This window comes from Amblyomma americanum, chromosome 1 (assembly GCF_052857255.1).
Source record: "Amblyomma americanum isolate KBUSLIRL-KWMA chromosome 1, ASM5285725v1, whole genome shotgun sequence".
NCBI classification, from domain to species: domain Eukaryota; kingdom Metazoa; phylum Arthropoda; class Arachnida; order Ixodida; family Ixodidae; genus Amblyomma; species Amblyomma americanum.
Window position 1 is genome coordinate 50,582,924 of NC_135497.1, and position 19,449 is coordinate 50,602,372.

The 19,449-nt window shown below is 47.4% G+C and overlaps 1 protein-coding gene across 2 annotated transcripts in view; it reads right to left on the reverse strand.

The window, feature by feature from the left end:
- LOC144112787 (uncharacterized) overlaps positions 1-19,410 on the reverse strand; it is a 33,125-nt gene extending 13,715 nt beyond the window's left edge. The window contains exons 1-9 of one of the 2 annotated variants that reach the window (XM_077645601.1): positions 19,093-19,410; positions 18,806-18,975; positions 17,265-17,411; positions 15,774-15,866; positions 15,211-15,296; positions 14,565-14,651; positions 11,441-11,590; positions 1,904-2,093; positions 1,116-1,277 (exon numbers count right to left, since the gene is read on the reverse strand). In XM_077645601.1, coding sequence (XP_077501727.1) covers positions 1,116-1,277; positions 1,904-2,093; positions 11,441-11,582 — 494 coding nt within the window. In that variant the 5' untranslated portion in view covers positions 11,583-11,590; positions 14,565-14,651; positions 15,211-15,296; ... (2 more) ...; positions 18,806-18,975; positions 19,093-19,410. The remainder of the gene's footprint in view (positions 1-1,115; positions 1,278-1,903; positions 2,094-11,440; positions 11,591-14,564; positions 14,652-15,210; positions 15,297-15,773; positions 15,867-17,264; positions 17,412-18,805; positions 18,976-19,092) is intronic. The other variant, XM_077645600.1, reaches the window with a different exon arrangement.
- Between the last annotated feature and the right edge of the window lie 39 nt (positions 19,411-19,449).

Here is a 19,449-nt window from a genome sequence, read left to right on the forward strand (position 1 = left end):
GGCTTCAGATCGCACAAGCTAAGCATTGTATCGAACCTTTGGCCAAACCATCATTACTCTCAGTAAAGTACTATGGCCCAACAGTTGTATGCACATACCTCTGCCAAAGAAGGGAAGGAAACTGGCCAAAAAAGTGGCCTACCAGCATCTTACTTTAGGTGGCTCGTGCTGGCTATCAAGTAATATAGCATGTCACTGTGCACTGTACCGTCCATACCTTTAATTAATGCATTATGTACTTAAAAGATTCATCACAGAAGTGCTAATACGTCATAAAAAAACGTGCCACCCCATAAACAGGGCACGGGTTCCATGTAATGGCTGCACACCGTCAAAATCGCAAAGATAAAGAGCAGTCCTTACACGAATGCCCACGGTACTTTTTACCTTTTTTAGTTTCTTTTCATTCTGGCACCTTCTTTGAATTTCAGTTTGATCATACTTCAGCACAATGCACCTGCAGGGACCCTAAAGACAAGCATTGTAACAAGCTACTGTATAAGAAACTTGTGTAAGGGCCGCACTTTTTATTTAAATTTGGGAGTGAATTTTGTAGATGCGGCTCATACACGAATTAAAAAAAAAAGTACAGCCACATTTTTTTTCTCAATTATATAGTTCAGAACAGAGGGTGTGGTCCATACATGGGTGCAGCCCTTACATATTATAAGGTATATATTTGTGGATCATCATTCTAAGAAATTTGTCACTCTACATAGGAACAATCGTCCACAGACCAGAAAAAAAAATTCACATCAAAGGCAAGTGCCAAATTAGGAAAAAAAAACAACAAATGCTACTTCACGAAAATGTGCTGGTTAAACTGTCCCTTCCAATAAAAACATTTCCCCAACTTCATCAATTTAACTCAACTTGGGGTAGGCATGATGCTTACGTAGCATTGCTCCTCATAAAAAATAAAATGAAAAGAACACGTTGTGAAGGCAATGTCCCTTTACTAGCTGCAATTTAATGTAAAAAATTCTACCAAATTCTTGTCGGGTAATGGAGCAAGCAACCAATTACTTGTTTGGGGTGGCGAGCACCACCCCTGACCTCCCCTTGTTGTCATCACTGAACCTGAAACACCAGCATTCGGGTTAGCAAGCACGTACTCCGTGTCAGCGGCCACTTCTGCAGCGTGCTGGTCGATCTCCTTGAAAAGAAGATGGGGCCTGCTGCACCCCTTGTGAGACGAGTTCAATGCCGCCTGTGCCAGGCTGACAGCCACCTCTCGGATCCCTTGTACTGGCGACAGTAGTGACAGCACGATGGCACTGCACATGCGGACAAAAAAACAGAGTTGTAACTCTCGCTAGTGGTGCTCGTAGTCTACTATATTCGGCTGCCATTCTGTGCTAGATAAGGTCACATGGTGTGGGAACGCAGGATGGCATCAAACATTTTTAGCTTCAAAAATCGAAAAAAAAGAGTAAATAAATGAAGAAGAAGCAATAGTGACCTACACACGCAGAGAATAAGCCTCTGCATTATGTGTTCTCCATATCTATCCACAATTCTTGATTATATTTTATTTCAGCAGAGTTGACTACCAATGTCTTCCTTTTTTGCAGAATATTTCTGCCAGACTTCTTGTGCACCATACAATGCACTGCTTCTGACACCCTCACTATGTAACTTCTTGCAAAAATACCGATCAATGACTTTCGCTGTTTGGCCCTGCGCATCACGGGAGTTAAAAGGTGTGCACTGCAACCAGCCACCACTTTTTCATTTCTCTGTAAACATTTTACTGTGCACAACATTCTTTTTTTCAGTCACAAACCACCTAGATTACAAGAAGCTCATCCAACCACCGAGTGTATCCCTTAAACACTCCCATGATTCCCGTCCCAAACATGCTTCCTTTATTTTTCTTTGCTGTACAGGCCACCATACCCACCAAGATTCTGTTCGACCAAGATCCACTTGATGTCCTCGACTGTCTGCAGCAGCTGGGCCGAAACAGCGAGAGCCAGAGACTGAAGCTTCTCCTTTGGAAGGGAGAGTGACGCCCCCTGGCGACCGCTGCTGGCGACGGCACAACAGCTGGCATCCAGGTGCAACAGCCACAGGCCACCCAGGAAGTGCACCTGGGGAAAGCAGGAAATTGAAACAGAACAACGGGCTTAGCCAGAAATGGCAGAGGAGTGCTAATATGTTCTCAGTTCAAGCAAACGGAAGTCAAATAATAATGACAAACTAAATGACTCAGTTCAGCATTTAGAGATATAGTATATCTGCTTTCAACTCAGAACAATCACGAATGCCAGCGTGGCCTTTAAGCAACATACCTGTTTCTTTGTTCAATTATTCATTTAAAGTAAACATTTACATATGTATTCTTTTTCTGTTTATTTATTTACCCTCAGGGACGTAGGGCATTACAGAGGAAAATGGAATACATCATAAGTACTCCACTTCCCTTATCAGAAGTCTGTTGGTGTAAACCTGTCAGTGCAAACCTGTGTGGAAGGATGGTGCTTTTCCTTTTTCCTTTCTTGTATTTATTTATTTATTTATTTATTTATTTATTTATTAGTTACCTGCATCGCCCCGCAGGGCATTACAGCAGGGGGGTACAGACTTCATTTATAGGTATAAAGCAATTATTGCAGTGCATGGAAAAATGCTTCGTTAGATGTAATACATACAATGCTCGATGGCAAACTGTTCCAGTCCCGAACAGTTCTAACAAAAAAAGAATAACGCAAGACGTCACCCTTGCAAGAAAATTCTCTGACCTTCAAGCAGTGGTCCAGTCGCTTTGATATATAATGAGGTGCCTGGGTATATTGTTCGCGGTTTATGCCAGTTTTTGAATAATAAATCTCATGGAAAAATTTCAATCTGATGTACCTTCTACGGTCCTTCAACTCTTGCCAGTTAAGTTTTCGTTTGCTTTCCGTCATACTAACTTGCCAATTATAATTACCAAGAACAAATCTAACTGCCCTATTCTGAATTTTCTCTAATTTTCCTACACACTCAGATGTGTGTGGGTCCCAGCAAACACATCCATATTCAAGTATGGAGCGTACATAACTGAAATACAGCTGTGTTTTTAAGTTACTTGGTAAATGGCTAAAATTCCGCCGTAGAAAACCCAAACGTGACGCTGCCTTATTCGCAATATAATTAATGTGCTTATTCCATCGTAAGTCCGATGTAAAAAAGACGCCTAGATATTTAAATGACTTGCTTATGTTGAGAGTAAAATCATTAATTCTATACCTATACGGATGATTAGCACGTTTTCTTGTGAAGGTGACGTGAACAGTTTTGTTTATATTTAAGGACATGTCCCAACGTACACACCAGTCTGCCACAGTATCTAAATCAGTTTGCAGGATTTGTGAATCAGAAGTGGAATTTACTACTCTGTAAACAACACAATCATCGGCAAACATCCTGAATGAAGACTGTATGCCAGCTGAAATATCATTAATATACAGCAAAAACAAAAGTGGTCCCAATACTGAGCCTTGGGGAACTCCCGACGTAACTGGTGCATACTGTGAAGAAATACCGTTCAGAACAACAGCCTGCCTTCGTAACGACAGATATTCTGCAATCCACGCAATTACTTTACAATCCAGGTTATACGCTTTCAATTTGGAGAGAAGAAGACTGTGCGCGACAACATCAAATGCCTTGCGGAAATCCAAGAAAACGCAGTCCACAATTTGTTGCTTATCGATTGCCGATGCCAAATCATGAACGAACTCCACCAGCTGCGTACTGCAGGAAAATCCACGCCTGAAACCATGTTGACTAGTGCATAGGAGATTGTGTTTGGTGAGATGGGCCATAACGCAACTATATATTACATGCTCCATAATTTTACAGGTTATGCTGGTTAAGCAAACGGGTCTGTAGTTCTGAACAGAGTTTCGCATACCACTCTTATGTATGGGCACGACATGCGCTACCTTCCAATCAGCAGGCAAGTCGGTTTCATTAAGAGACTTCTGGAACAGCCGGGTGAAATACAGACATAATGTATCCGCACAATTCCTTAAAATTGCGGCAGGAATGTCATCAGGGCCACAAGCCTTAGCCTGATTCAAATCCTTCAATAATTTACGCACACCGTCAACACAAAAAGTAACTTCCGGCATGCAATCTATTTCAAGAGGTAATGCAAAACAGACAGAACGTGAACTAGGTGGCAAAAACACAGATGAAAAATAACGGCTAAACATTTCAACTTTAGCCTCATCATCATGGATGATTATCTCATCATTTTTCAGAGCAGGTACTGAGCTGTCATCCTTGCCATTACGCTTCACATATCTCCAAAATTCTTTGGTATCTCTGACAAGTTTGTGTCCTAAATTCGAAAAATACTTTCGAAGAAAACTTTCTAAGTGCAAAAAAATAGGGGCACTGGAATTGTATGCAGAACCTACACACCATGAGTGGTGAACCAAGTTGTGCTTACGGCACAAAATGCCCTACCCCCCCATTTGCAAAAAAAAAACAGATAGAGGGAGAAAATAAAAGGCATCAGAATGACCTAATTGCATCATATTACAAGGAGCATTGCCAACACTGAAACAGCAAAACTCTCGGTTCAACGAACTACAGTTAACTCCTCTTGAAACAAACTCAGTTGGGATGAATTCTCAGATGAGGTGAACAATGTGTGATCATTTGGTTGGTTTCCCATAGGATCCAATGCAAGAGAAATCCGCATAACACGAACTGTTGTGCATGTCCTTCAGTTAAATAAAAAATAGTTTCACAGCAAGTGTGAACCACAGCGATTCTGGTTTGGTTTATGGGGGTTTAACGTCCCAAAGTGACTCAGGCTATGAGAGACGCCGTAGTGAAGGGCTGCGGAAATTTCAACCACCTGGGGTTCTTTAACTCGCACTGACATCGCACAGCACACGGGCCTCTAGAATTTCGCCTCCATCGAAATTCGACCGCCGGGGCCGGGATCGAACCCGCGTCTTTCGGGCCAGCAGCCGAGCGCCATAACCACTCAGCCACCGCGGCGGACACACAGCGATTCTGCACAGCAGTACTTACAGAATGTCCGCGCAAAACCTCCTAGGAGCGAAAAAAAAAAAAAATGTTTCCACGCCAAAAAGCACAACTCTACAAAGTAGCTTCTGTGCAGTACCTTCACTCCTGGCTGAGCACGGCGCAGGGATCTGATACGGCCAGAGCTCGGCATCGCACAAGCCACATGACGCAAGCTGCCCTCCTGCTGACTAAAAGGCGTGTAGGTACGAAGTGGAGCTGCTCATTGATTCAGGGCTGAAACAGTTGAGAGGTGAATTTTTCAACTGATACGGAGCCGCAACACACATTATCAAGGTGCTGAGGCGGCCAAATACTATCGGCATCACCGGGGCATTGCCTGAGCCAGACGGAAAGGCATGTGGTGCAGCTGCTCATAAAATTAGCTGTACAACTAGGGAAGGATTGAGATGTCAGACACATGTGCATGCCTAATCATGCAGTTGTGCTTTTGATTGCTCAGAGCTAGGGGGAAAGCAAAAACAAAAAAGGACAAAATATCAGTCGCTGCAGAAGAGAGAGGAAGAGATGCCGCAAAAATAAAACTAGACTGGTGCCGTTTTCAAGTACAATTATCAGAGCTTATTTCATGCCCTCACTCATCTGCTCACTTGATCCCACAATAAATGTTGCATGTGTAACGGGGGCTTAGGTTAATGCTGAGGCGGCGGCGACCGAGTCTCTCATCTGTACAGGTCAGCAGGCGCTCGGTCTGAGCAATGGCAGTGCGGCTACCTCTTGTTGTTGTTGTTAGCCTATCAAAAGATGGCACATACCCACACTGGGGGATCAGCCAAGAATCTTTTTCTTTTCCTCAGTAAATATAGGATTATGCCCTTCTTCTTCACAATGGCCTCGGGGAGAAAAGGTGCCATCCTGGCGACTAAGGGTGGCGACAACACAACCGGGTCATAGTATGGCTTCAGTCGTTGGACATGCCCAGTCTCGCAACCACGTCGGCGAAGATCGGAAGACGGTGTGAGGGGCTCAATAAGGTAGTTCACGGAGGATGTGCGCTCCAGGACGTGGTAGGGGCCATGGTATTGTGAAAGAAGTTTCTTTGATAGGCCGGGATCAGTGGAAGGAATCCACAGCCAGACAAGTGAACCAGGTGGGAAATCCGGATCAAGCTGACCGTCGTCATGGCGGTGTTTCTGGCGCCCCTGAGTGTCTGCCGTGAGCGACCGTGCAATCTGGCGGCAGTCTTCGGCGTGCTGGGCAGCTTCAGAAATAGTTGTACACTCAGATGAGGCAGGGCGGTATGGAAGAACTGTGTCGACGCGAGCGAATGGATGTTGGCCGTAGAGCAGAAAAAATGGGGAGAAACCGGTAGTGGACTGAGTAGCAGTGTTGTAGGCGTACGTAATATAGAGTAGAACGAGGTCCCAGTTCGTGTGGTTGGCAGCAACGTACATCGCTAGCAATCGTTCAGTTAGACCGTTTGTTTGCGGATGGTAGGCTGTACAAGTCCGATGAATGATATTGCACTCGGCGAGTAGAGGTTTAACGATATCAGACAAGAATACGCATCCTCTGTCACTGAAGAGTTCATGAGGAGCAACGTGGCGAAGTATAAAGCGCTGCAAAATGAAGCACGCCACTTCACAAGCTGTAGCAGCTGGGAGCGCGGCGGTTACTGCATACGGGTCAGGTGGTCAATGGCAACAATGACCCAGCGGTTGCCAGCAGCGGTGTATGGCAGAGGGCCGTATATATAGATGCCAACACAGTCGAAGGGGCAAGGAGGACACTGCAGTGGCTGCAACTGTCCAGCAGAGTGATGAGGCAGTTGCTTACAGCGTAAGGCCATAGAGATAAGGTCAAAACTTTCCAAGGGCCCAGACAATGGCCAAGCTCTTTTTTTCCGTCACGGAGTAGATGGATTCAGATTTCGTGAGGGTGCGGCTGGCATAAGCAACCACATATTCCTCAAATCCAGACTTGCGTTGGGCGAGCACAGCCCCGAGGCCAATGCCACTGGCATCCGTGTGTACTTCACTTGGGGCTTGCAGGTCGAAGTGACGCAAGATAGGTGGTGCCGTGAGGAGACTGCGCAAGGTGTTTTAGGCATCGTCGCAGGCAGGCGACCAACTCGAACAATCCACATTGCTGCCGAGAAGCTCAGTTAAAGGGGCAGCAATGGCCGCAAAGTTGCGAATAAAACGTTGAAAATAGGAACAGAAGCCTAGGAAGCTGCGCAGTTCCTTAATGCAAGTAGGTTTTGGAAACGCAGTCACAGCACGAAGTTTGGCGGTGTCGGGGCGGCCGCCCTCTTTTGACACAACGTGGCCTAAAATTGTCAGGTCAGGAGCAGCAAATCAACACTTTCTTAAGTTCAGTTGAAGGCCAGCGTCCGTAAGGAATGTTAAGACGTGCTTCAGCCGGGATAGATGAGTGGCAAAGTCGGGCGAAAATATCGTGATGTCATCGAGATAACACAGGCACGACTTCCATTTCAGGCCACGCAGAATGCTGTCCATCATGCGCTCAAAAGTAGCCGGAGCATTACAGAGGCCAAAAGGCATGACGGTAAATTCATACAGGCCATCAGGGGTGACGAATGCGGTTTTAGGGCGGTCGTCAGCTGCCATGGGGACCTGCCAGTACCCAGAGCATAAGTCGAGAGAAGAGAAGAGTTCCGCTCCTTGAAGGCAGTCCAGAGCATCATCAATGCGCGAAAGAGTTTCATGTGACCTTATTCAGGCGGCTGTAATCAACGCAAAAACGAATAGAGCCATCTTTATTTTTCACGAGGACCACGGGAGAAGCCCAGGGACTGTGTGAGGCCCGGATCACGCCACTCTGAAGCATGGTGTCAACTTGGTCTTTAATAACTTGGCGCTCAGTGGCTGAGACAAGATATGGGCAGTGACGCAGAGGGGCGTGGTCACTGGTGTCGATATGGTGGGCGACAGTCGACATGAGGGTCAAATCAGGTTGGTGTGAATCGAAGGAGGAACGAAATTGATGAAGCAGAGCGAGAAGTTGAGTTCGTTGAGGTGCAGGAAGAGAGGCGTCGATGGAGGGAAGGAAAACGTCTGGAGACGAAGTGTCGGGTGCAGGAACCGGCGGGCTGACGGCATTGACGTCAAGGGATGGGGAATTGTCATTTTCATCGTGGTAGAGAATGAAGTCAATGATTTGCATGGTACCCAGGCACTCACCGCGACGCACAGCGGAAGCATATGTAAACGGATTGGTCACGAACAACGCGCTAAGGCGAGCTGACAGAGTGAGGTCGGCATAAGGTATGGAGCGGTACTTGCGGCACAGAAAGAGGGGCGATGGTGTAAAAAGTATGTTGCCGTCGCGAACAAGGTCAGAAGTGAGGGGCACAAGAACAGAAGAACAGGCAGGCAGTTCAGTGTCTTCAGCAACGACGGCTTTGGCAGGAGTAGCAGAAGGGCCATCGAGCGGCGTGGAACCGCTGAGCGCAAAGAACTCAAGTTCAGCACGAGCACAATCAATGACTGCGTTATGGCGGGACAGGAAGTCTCAACCCAAGATGATCTCAAGAGAGCAGGTTGGTAAAATGACGAATTCAATCACGTAGAGAATTTCCTGAATGACGACGCGAGCCGTACACGCCGCAAACGGCGCAATAGCCTGCGCGCTTGCGGTGCGCAGCGAGAATCCAGAAAGTGGGGTCGTCACTTTTCGCAAGGAGCGGCAAAAGGAGGCGGCCATGGCAGCCGGTGTCCACAAGCGCCAGAACAGAAACACCCACTACGGAAACGGCGATCAGATTGGCGGGACATAACTGAGGCCTTGGACATTTCGCTGGTGTCGCAGTTCTCACCTCAAGAACTGCGGCGTCTAGTTTTCCTCTTGCGAAAGATTCGGGTGCCGACACATGGGAGAAAGGGAGCGGTGACGAGGAGAAGGTGACCGCCGGGTGGAGAAGGTGGTGCGATCACGGGAAAGCGGGCGACTCTGTGGCGTCTCGGCTGGCGGTGAGTAGTCACTGGGAGGAGGCCAGTAACCGGCAACTGGGGAGATCAGCGCACGACGACGGCAAAGCCGGGCCACATGACCAGGCAGTCTGCAAGAGTAACAAATAGGCCGATTGTCAATACTACGCCAGAGACTGCCAAATTGCCGAAGCGGTTGCAAAAAAGGCGTCGGAGCGTGAGGAACTTGAGGCACAGACGCTTGAGGTGGAGCGTAGGTTGGGCGGTAGTTAGGCGGCCGTGCGACGGCGGCAGCGTAGGTCAGGGGTGCAGCGACAGGTGCGGGCGGCTGTGCTGGTGCGGGCGGAGGGGCCGGTGGAAGGGCCTCAGGCACTTGTTCGCTGATGGCAGTGGGAAGGTCGGGCGCCAGGAATGGAGATTGCACGGAGGGGGATGGCAGAAGCAACAGCTGACCTGCAACTTCCTCACGCACAAAATCTTTCATGTGCGCCAACAGTTGCGAGCGGTCAGGTGCAGCCGACAGGCCGGCAAGCGACTCGACAGCCACTGCTGCGTGCTGGCGAGTGATGAGCCTCTGCTTGCGCAGCTCGTCGTAGCTCTGGCAGAGACTGACGACTTCGGCAACGGTGCGGAGATCTCGCGACAGCAGCATCTGAAAGTCATCATCCTCGATGATTTTCAGAATATGCTTGATCTTGTCCGCCTCGGACATCTGGGGGTTGACACGCGAGCATAGGTTGACCACGTCTTCAATGTAGCTGGTGAACGTCTCACCCGACTGCTGAGAGCGCTCGCGCAAGCGGTGTTCGGCGCATAGCTTGCGCACAGCAGGACCTCCGAACACTTCGGTGAGGTTCGCCTTAAAAGCAGTCCACGTGGAGAAGTCTGCTTCATGGTTTCGAAACCACAGGTTGGCAACGCCAGTCAAATAAAAGAAGACATTGTTCAACTTGGTGGTATCGTCCCAATTGTTATATGTGCTCAACCGCTCGTATGATGTGAGCCAGTCTTCAGCGTCACGATTGTCAGTACCGCTGAAGAGTGCCGGGTCCCGCTGCCGGAGGGAGCCGGAAGAGAGGCCTAGTGAGCCAACCTGCACGGCTTGGTGGTGGGCGGTTTCAGGCATAGCGGGCATAGCGGGGGTCGGTAGCGTGAGGTTGCACAGGTCCAGGGTGTTACGAGGATGCTAAACCGAACCTCCACCGAATGTAACGGGGGCTTATGTTAATGCTGAGGCGGCGACGAAACCACGGCGGTGACCGAGTCTCTGGTCTATTCAGGTCAGCACGCAGTCGGTCTGAGCGATGGCAGTGCGGCTACCTCTTCTTTTCCTCAGTAAATATAGGATGCCCTTCTTCACACATGAATGAATTTTTATGGCGCAAGGGCAGCTGTGGCCGAGTGCCATGGAACAAGGTTTTATTTTTCTTTTACTCACGGTGGGGTCAAAGACCCATTTCCCAAGCATTTCACCCTAAAGAAGCTGAGCACCAGACCAGCAGAAAACTTGTACTCATTTTATCTCCGGTGGGTACCCGGCAGACCTGGGGAACCACAATAAATGTTCCATTTGCAATTGTCCTCTCATTGCATGGCCACTTTATTCAATCTTTCATATAACATATATTTGGATACACTTGGCATTCTCACATATGCCTTTTATAGTGGCACATCTGCTAAAACAAACTTCTTATAAGACCCCAGACTATAGTCAGATGACGAAACAGTAAAATTCTGCTTTCAGGTAAAGGCCGAAATCTGCCAAAATGGTGGAAAAAAATGTGGTCCTTACCCACATATATACAATACTTCCAACACCCTCTCAGGATACTGTACAATATAATGCAACAAATTTTCCCACAAATGAAGGAGTTCTGAAATGCGGGTTCTGCTTCAAAGAAGCATTCGCAAAACGAAACTAACTTGAAAGCTTATTCTGCAATACAACTGTTAACCAATTCTTCAGACTTTAAGATTGGAATGCATCTGATTTTTCTGACTTCTCTGTACCTCTGTGAGACATTGCAGTAAATTGTGACTGAAATTTCACATGCGCCACAACTTGCTGCTTGACTTTTCGGAATGCCTTCATGCTCACCTGCACGTCGCCCCAGCAATCATGAAGGCGAATTCTGAATCCTATTTGAACTACAAAACTTAAAGAATTTGTTTAAATCAAACTCGTTAACATCGGTTTAGATGACCAGACTAACACGTTTCCTATGGGATGACACACAGCTCACTAACTGCACATTGTGCGCTTTTTTTTATTCTGCAACACCTCCATTCTTTCATTTGTGCGAAGTGCCACACATGACCCTGTATTAAGCTTTATGTACCCACAGTTCCCAAAACTGGCTAAAGCAGCCTCTGAAACCCTAAGTAATTGAACACTTGCATTTCATCTCATGAGTGTGTTTCTATGTAAAATGAGGACACATACACACAAGCATGCAAGCACGCATGCACACGTGCAAGGAAGAAGGCTAGGAATGCACCTTGAACAACTTCTGCATCAGCTGCCGAAATTGATCGGCTGCTGCCCTTGCTGACCGAGTGCTCCACAACTGTACCAAATATGTTGGCAAGAAGGTCCAAAGTAGCGCAGATGGCATCGTCTTGTTGCCTTAGAATCCACATGGGGCTTTCTGCAAGGTTTCAAATAAAAATGGTGCAGCACACGTCATACACAAAACTTAACAGTAACTAACAAACACTCGTGCATCAAAGCAGAGGCAGCAGCTGTGAAGCACTACGCTTGTTTTCGATCACTTCCCAAAGTGACTCAGACAATAAAGGACACCGTAATAGAGGGCTTCAGATAATTTTGACCATCTGCGGTTCTTTAATGTGCACTGGCATCCCACGGTACACGGCCCTCAAGCATTCTGCCTCCATCGAAATTCAACAGCGGCAGCTGGGATCGAACCCACACCTTTTGGGTCAGCAGCTGAGCACCACAACCACTGAGCCACTGTGGCAACTTTAATGACAACAAAGGATGGCTTATGTCATTAGTGAATTATTGACAGTTCTGTCTAGAAAGCAGGAGGCAAGTAGCTGTTAGTGGCATCAGAACTGTAAACCTAAGCGGTCAAGTCAAGTCCCATGGGTAGCATTTCAGCGCATCTTGTAAATCATCTGTGCTATGCAGTCGAGTCCGCTTATAACAAACATGACCATCACATGGCGTCCGCTCGTTATATCCCGAAGTTCATAGTAAGTGGACCAGAGCTTTAAAGACAGCTGCTTGTCAAACGAAAAAAATTTTTCTTTCCGAAAAAGTCCTCGATGATCGTCTCTTTTTGCAGCGCAGATCCGATGATTGAGGTTTCCAGATTATTTTAAGCAGAAGCGTGCTATCGCCGAGGCCCTTGGCATAGACGAGTTGTCTGAGGCTATCTATGTAGCTCATTGCTACAGGCACGCTTATGGGTCCTGGCTCCGAAGCTTCATCCTCATCTGATTCCTCTGCGTCACTGTCGTTCCGCACTTCAGAAACGATGCCCTCGTTTGTGCACTGTTCCGTGGTGTCGGCATCATCAACAGAAGTAAAATCATTCCAACCAATGTCATGACCCCCATGTCGGAGTTGGTGACACGCCGCCACAAATTGCCGCTGGGCTGGTCATCTTCCGAAGAATCAGGCTCGGCATCAGACACTGTGTCGACGAAGCCGCCCTTGCGGAAGCAGTTTTGCTAGCCAGTGGCCGTCACCACCGCACAGGCCGCTTTCATAATCTCTACAGCTGAACACAATGGAAGTGGGCTCGGTGTTCCCGTCCGCCATCCCGAATTACAACCTGGGCCCAAGATTTGAACTAAGCCAACGAAACGTCCGCACCGCAACAAGAGTGACAAAAGCGCGTGATGGGGTGGGCGTGCAGCATGCACAGGTGGCAATCAAGCCAATCAAGCTAAGGATACACACGCACAGCGCCATCGGAGAGACCAATAAGGGGCGTCCGTGAGTGTCAGTGCCGCCACCTCTTGGCTCCCACGGAAAGCCTGCTTCACAGTGCGCGGCCTCTGCGATCGATACTGGCGGCGGCGGCGTTGTTCGCAGAGGCCACGCGTGGATTTGGAAGAGGGTGAGGATAAAGGAGTGGAGTTGCGAGGAGGGGCGGGAGGGCGATCTTGGAAGTCGCGTCGGCAACGAAAGGGTAGCTCGCTCAAGTGCGGCACGAAACAGGGCGGGCAGTTCGCTCGTGATGAGGTTTGGGAAAGCATACCGCACGCCGGGCGCACAAAGGGGTTGGAGGCAAGTTATCTCGCATCACAGCGCCGTCCGTTCGCTGTAACCGATCAGCAGGGCTTAATGACGTTTGTTATACGTGTGATTTTGTGCCATTGAAATAATGTATATTTTGACGGTTGCGCAGGTCTCGTTCGTTACAACCGAAAGTTCGTCTTAAGTGGGGCCGTTACATGTGGGCTCGACTGTACATGCAACAACTTTTTTAAAACGAAGATTTCCTGGGCCTGGTTACATGCAACACTGCACTGTGTTTTGCCGCTTGAAAATTCGTCATGTGGTATGAGATTACGGTGACCGTTGATGTTGCCAGCATGCAGCTGGCTGTAATTTGAAGGCAACACCGAGGCTACCAGACAACCAGGCCTGCACTCTATCACTCTTTCTGGAAGCAGCCAGTGGCAAGCTGCACTTGGAGCTGATGCTGCATGCTGGCACCAACATTGCAGAACTCCATGAAACTAGTGCAGCCAAATCAAAGAGAACTTATGCTGTCAAAGTGTTCTCAATATGAGGCCACCCGTTCGTCGTCCTGCCTGCCATTGCACGCAGTGAGAGGTAAGCAAGCGACTATGCAGCATGAAATTCAGGTTTGAGTAAAGCTATTTCGACGATCTCCTGCCGCACCATTCATACCTGGACACAGCCTCCATTCGGAAGTCCATTTGATTTAACCGGTGTGAGATCCACTGCGTCTGAATTAGCGAGCATCCGACACTCGCTGGGACAGAGCCATCAGTTTGAATCATCCGGATTTCCGAATTAACGGAGGCCAAAGCAATGAGCTTTTACTGTACTTGGGAAAAAAATATTGTTAGCTGCCCACAGTAAGAGGTTGGTCAATCTTTCCAGCAGCCTCGGCAAGATCAGCAAGAAGCAACTCCGCGATGGTGTCCACATCCTCAGTCTCCAAAGCGGCCGTTATCTTTTCTGCAGCAAGAGTCAGAAATGAAATGGCAGGTGCAGCTTCCTTGGAACAGATCCTTCTCTGAATGAAGGAACAATGTTCATGAGCTTGCACTGCAAAACAGAGGGCATTTCCTTCCTTCTGTTGCCTCCTGTTAAGTACTATGTTCAAAGTTGTACAGTTTGGCACATTAGTAGACTGTGCTAGGTGCCAAACATGAGCCAAACATGTTGCACTCAACAAAATGCACAAGCAGAAGCATAAAAGCTCGGCAAATGCAGCAAGGCATCACACAGTGTCCTTGTCATGGGAAGATGGAAGCACTGCCAAGAACCAAGAAACCTCAAAAGTTCTACCCCAGTTCTTGGAGCCCTTCGTTACACACATCAACAACTACTGCAGGTGATAATCAAGACCTCGCAGGTTCGTAACCGTGGCAAAGTAAAGCACTTGCACTCACTGTCAGCAGTGACGTTGCTGAGCTCTGGCAACCGCTGCAAGGCCGTGCTTGCGTACGCCAGTCGAGCGAGAGACACCTCCGAGGCGTCTGTCGGCATCAAGAATGGACGCACCATTGTGAGAAGTTGCCCCTCGTCCAGTGACGAGCACAGGTCATCACACACAAACACCAGTGCACAGGTCAAACCTACAACAAGCACGATGGCAGTTGAAAAAAAGAATGGCTACTTCAAAAAATGGGCTCTGACTCGTCAGTTATGTGAGCCACTTTGATTAACTTTCTCCTTGCTTTCTTTCAATCTCCTTCTCCCCCATTCATGAAGAAGTGGGGTGAATGTATCATATTTGAAACTCCACCTACGTGCAGACCACAGGCATCAAACACACCACAAGACAAAGCCTGTGAAAAAACTTCTTAAGCTGGCATAAGTTATGCCTTACGCTAAGGCTCCATCCCAATCAACCCCAATCGAATGAACGTGTATGATGCCATTCTGACAACCCCTCATGAAAAAGAAAAAAAATGTGAAAGGAACCAGAGAAAAAGAAAAATATGCGAACCAGCAAAGGCCATGCGTCGATTAAATGCAGGACAATTATAAGAATACACGCATGCTAGGAGCAGAGAGGGGACATTCTGCACACACCATTTCTTGCTCTGCTCTGTGGGCTCAAACAGGAGGCGCCTCAAGGTGCCAAGGACAACTCCTTGCTCCAGAAACTTGCACAGATCCTGAAACAAAGAACCACTGCAGATTGAAAGAAACTGCAAAAGGATCCCACAGGTCAACTGGCATGTAGACATGACTGAAACATTACCCAAAGGATGAAAATTTACAGATGGGTTGTAATTCTCTTTCCTGGCTCGTTCTACCACCATGCAGCCAAAATCAAAGAACCTGAACCGAGGGGCTACAACACAGTATTAAGTAGGGGAAAAGGCACAAACAAATAAAAAGAAAATCGGACTTGAATTACAGAAACATTTCTTTTTTTACTGTTTTGCCAACTGCTGTCACACTTATCCCTCACACTACTCCCAGTGCGTATGTCATTCATAATAAACTGCTGTTAGCATGTTTTCTGTAATGCTTTTATGCAGCCACAGCAAAGCAAAGGTGAGTAGGCAAACAGTGACAACAATTCAAAGTGAAATCAGTGACAACTATTTAATGCAATGCATGTAACATAGCTGACACAGTGCACTCACCTTGCCAAGTGCAAGCACTGCTTGCACCAGCTCTGGTTCAGTGCCAGCTAGCCGAATTTGGAGAGAATCCCGAGCAAATTTTTCATCCACGTCCTGCACAGTAAAGGCATAATTCTGAGCCAACCACAATAATCAAATGTGCTCGAAATGCACCCATCATGCTAGCTCAAACAAATAGTGGACATTTTTATCCACATACTATACATTCCCCCAAGACTTGTAATGGGGTTGGTTCATAGCCCTGAACAATCTGGATCCATGGTTATGCCAAATATGACCAGATGTACCAGCTGGCAGGTAAGCTTGGTCCAGCCAAGAGGTGAAAACTTTGCTGACAGATCGAAGGATCTGTGCTGACTAAATTAATTTACAAAAGAAACAATTGTTGGAGAGAACAGAGAAGCACTGAGAGAGGAAGAGAGGTGGGCACGGCGCCGACAAGGCAGAAAATAGTACGACACATGGCCCCAGTTGCAAAGGCACTCACTGCAGAGAGCTTAGTTGGAAATTGGTACCGATGAACTGAACATCACAGAAGAGGTGAAGCTCTCGTTGCAGCTAGCACTTCTAACGTACCCTATCATCTTTCTTCAGTAGCCATTTAAGGTTCCAGTTAATAGCTCTGCCTTGGTGTCCCTTGTGGGTCTTGAACTATGGTCACTTCCCAGAAGGATGGTACCAAAAACCCAGAACTCTGAAGGTATGAATGGAGAGCTGAAGACTACTACAGAAGCTGCTACCGAGAACACTGAAAGTGTAGAACTTTACACTGCCTGCAGCCAGGACCCGACGTCCTTGAAGAAGAAGACAACCAGTTTCTGCACTAGAGCGACAGAAACACCGAGCACCGACGGTATTTCATACCAGCATTACTTGTGCACTTTTCTCTTCAACTTGAAAAGCTTTGTCGTGCACGGCACTCAGCTGGCATTGCAACAGTAATTGAAATCTTGGCAACCCGCCATCCTCCCTATCCAAACCCGTAGTTGAGCTGCATGTTAATCTGACCATTCTTTTGATAGAGGCATCCCCACCCAATGCGGAATATGAAAACAAAGAGCGCCTGATGACTGGGAGCTAGGAGCCAAGCTCCAAAAGCAGCTGGAAGCTGCGCCTCCATCTGTTATAGATTAATGTGATGCGAAGGAATGCGGAACTGCAACATGCTACCGACTAAAATCCACGTGCATCAGTTCGCTATTTAAGCTCTCAGGATGCATCAGAAAGAAGCGAGGCCAATAGGCAAACTTTTTAGACCAGAAATCAGCAGGTTTGATGGAACTATGCTCATGACTATAGCTCCTGGGATCAGTATGAAGCTTCAATACATAGCAATGAAGCTCTATCAAAAGTCATAAAAAAGCTACTGCACTGGAAAAGCAGGAGATATGAGGAGTCTTTCCTTTACTGAAGAAAATGACCACAGTGCACCTGACCTAGTTAATGAGCAGTCTAGGAGAAAAGAACTTGCTCTAAATGATCACAACTCACCTGCTATGGCTAGCAACCATTCTGTTCATTGGCGACACAGAAGCATTACAGCATTTAATGATGAAGTCATTAAGAATGTAAGCTGCCTTGGGTGTGGAGCAAGTGGAGCGCAGTGCCTCACTCCAGAAGCCTGTGGAGAACTTTGCCCTGAGAAATGATAAAACAACAATGCAAAGACACAACCGAAGCAACCAAGACCGGTTTGAAGGGTATTCCGCATGGTTAGACTCTGAACAAAGAAGTTCACAGCAAAGAATAAATGCAAGAAATTGTCGGACTCATACAGAACCAAATAAACTCGGGTCAAGTCATTACAGGCATTAAAGCAGAGACTATTGCACTGCACACACTGCATCTCGGGTATTTGAGCATCCTAACAATTCCAGGCACGCTTCGTCATATATATACCGAAACTCATTATAACAGATGCTGAAGGCTACATATATACCCCGCTACCCACAATGAAGTGTCTTCATTGTGGTTAGCGGGATTGATGATAGCGCACGTGCCTTAGAAATTTGTTTAATGTTTTTTTTGGTGTCTTCATTGTGGGTAGCAGGGTTGATGATAGCGCATCTGCCTTGGAAATTTGTTTAATGGTTTTTTTTTTGAGGGCGGGGGGTTTATCGCATTTGGGTGATTACAGTACATCTGCGTTTGACGGGACAATCTTACATGTGTGTGTGTATTGTATAAATTGACTTCTTACTGTCGAATAAAATTCAGTTGTAAGTTCAGCGCCTTCCGTGTCTCTCGTCTCGTCCTCTTGTGTGTGTTTTAACGCTGGTTTTTAATGCGATGGATAACCACCAACTCGCCCAATCCTCAGTTCTTCTGCAAAGGTGTGCATGCAACCTTCCAAATCCAAGCAGATTTTTGTTTTTGCAGCCATACTCATTTTTGTTATGAAATTAAACTTCAGGGCCTATGTTTACGAACCGGTGTGGACAGTGGTGGTCCCCGGTCCGGCGCACCCATATCCCACATACGGACGCTACAAAAACGGGCACTTCTGACCTCTTTCAAAATTTCAGAACCATTTTCTTGACGCTGCAACATGATGGCTTTATAACTTGGTAGGGTGGCTTCACCATAGAGCAGTGGTGTCGCGTGAAGAAGGCACACGCGAAGCCGAAGTTGAGTTTTTATTTTCAAAACAAAATAGTTGTCAAGGAAGTTGACGAAAAGACAATAACATGCCTGACTAAGCGTAAACTTCCTATAACGTCGCACATCACAGAATGGACGGCGACAGATGCCACACAATATACATACAGGTTTATTGCCATACATGTCTGCCATATCCACCCCCCCCCCCCCCCCCCCCCACCTTTTTCTAGCTATGCTCAGACCTGCTACTACATTTCGCTATATTTCGATGCATTTCGCATAGCGCAATCAAGAGGGTTATGCCTCAAAGAGACAACTTTAAATCTTGGCCGTGCACCCTAGTGACCACACTGCCGAAGCCAGCGTGCATCCAAGAATCAGCTTACTATGCATACATAGGCATGGAACAAGATATACAGAAATTAACCCACCTTAGTGCTATGCTGCTGTATTGCGCGTGCTTTACATAATCCTTGGATCAGGCCTTTTGTTCTTAGATGAGAACTACTCTCGGCGCGATGAGCGACCGTGCTTCCTGCGGGCTGGGATAATTGGGCTCTCGAACCTATTCTCTTGTGGCCTCTCGTGGTGAACGAGCAACCTGCGAAACGGCATCCTGAGTCGTGCAACTCTCACTGAGCACCTTTAAAATGCACCGTTCTCTCCTCGCGAAAGAAAAGGAGCGCGCCACAGACCTTATGAATGGAACTGCACTTACCGTTTGTGTCTGCCGAGCTAGCGAAGTAAAAAGACCGTGCACATAGTGCAAGTCAACCGAGCGGCGCGCATTGACCCTTGGCAGAGAGGCACCATTTGCAAGCAGGCGCCTGTGCTGGCGTCCCACCGTTGTCATGACAACAAGTGCTGTACTTCAATGTCTGTGCTTCGGAATTATTTTTTTCTCGTAGAAAACATCACTTGTAACAATAATCTGCAACATTCGCTAAGTTTTCTTGACAAACGCGACACATCGCCGACTAATGACGTACGGGCGCTCACAGCCAATCCTGCCTCGCTTACAACCAGGTCGAAATAACGTAAGCATTATTTCAACCCATGACGTCGAATCTGGTTG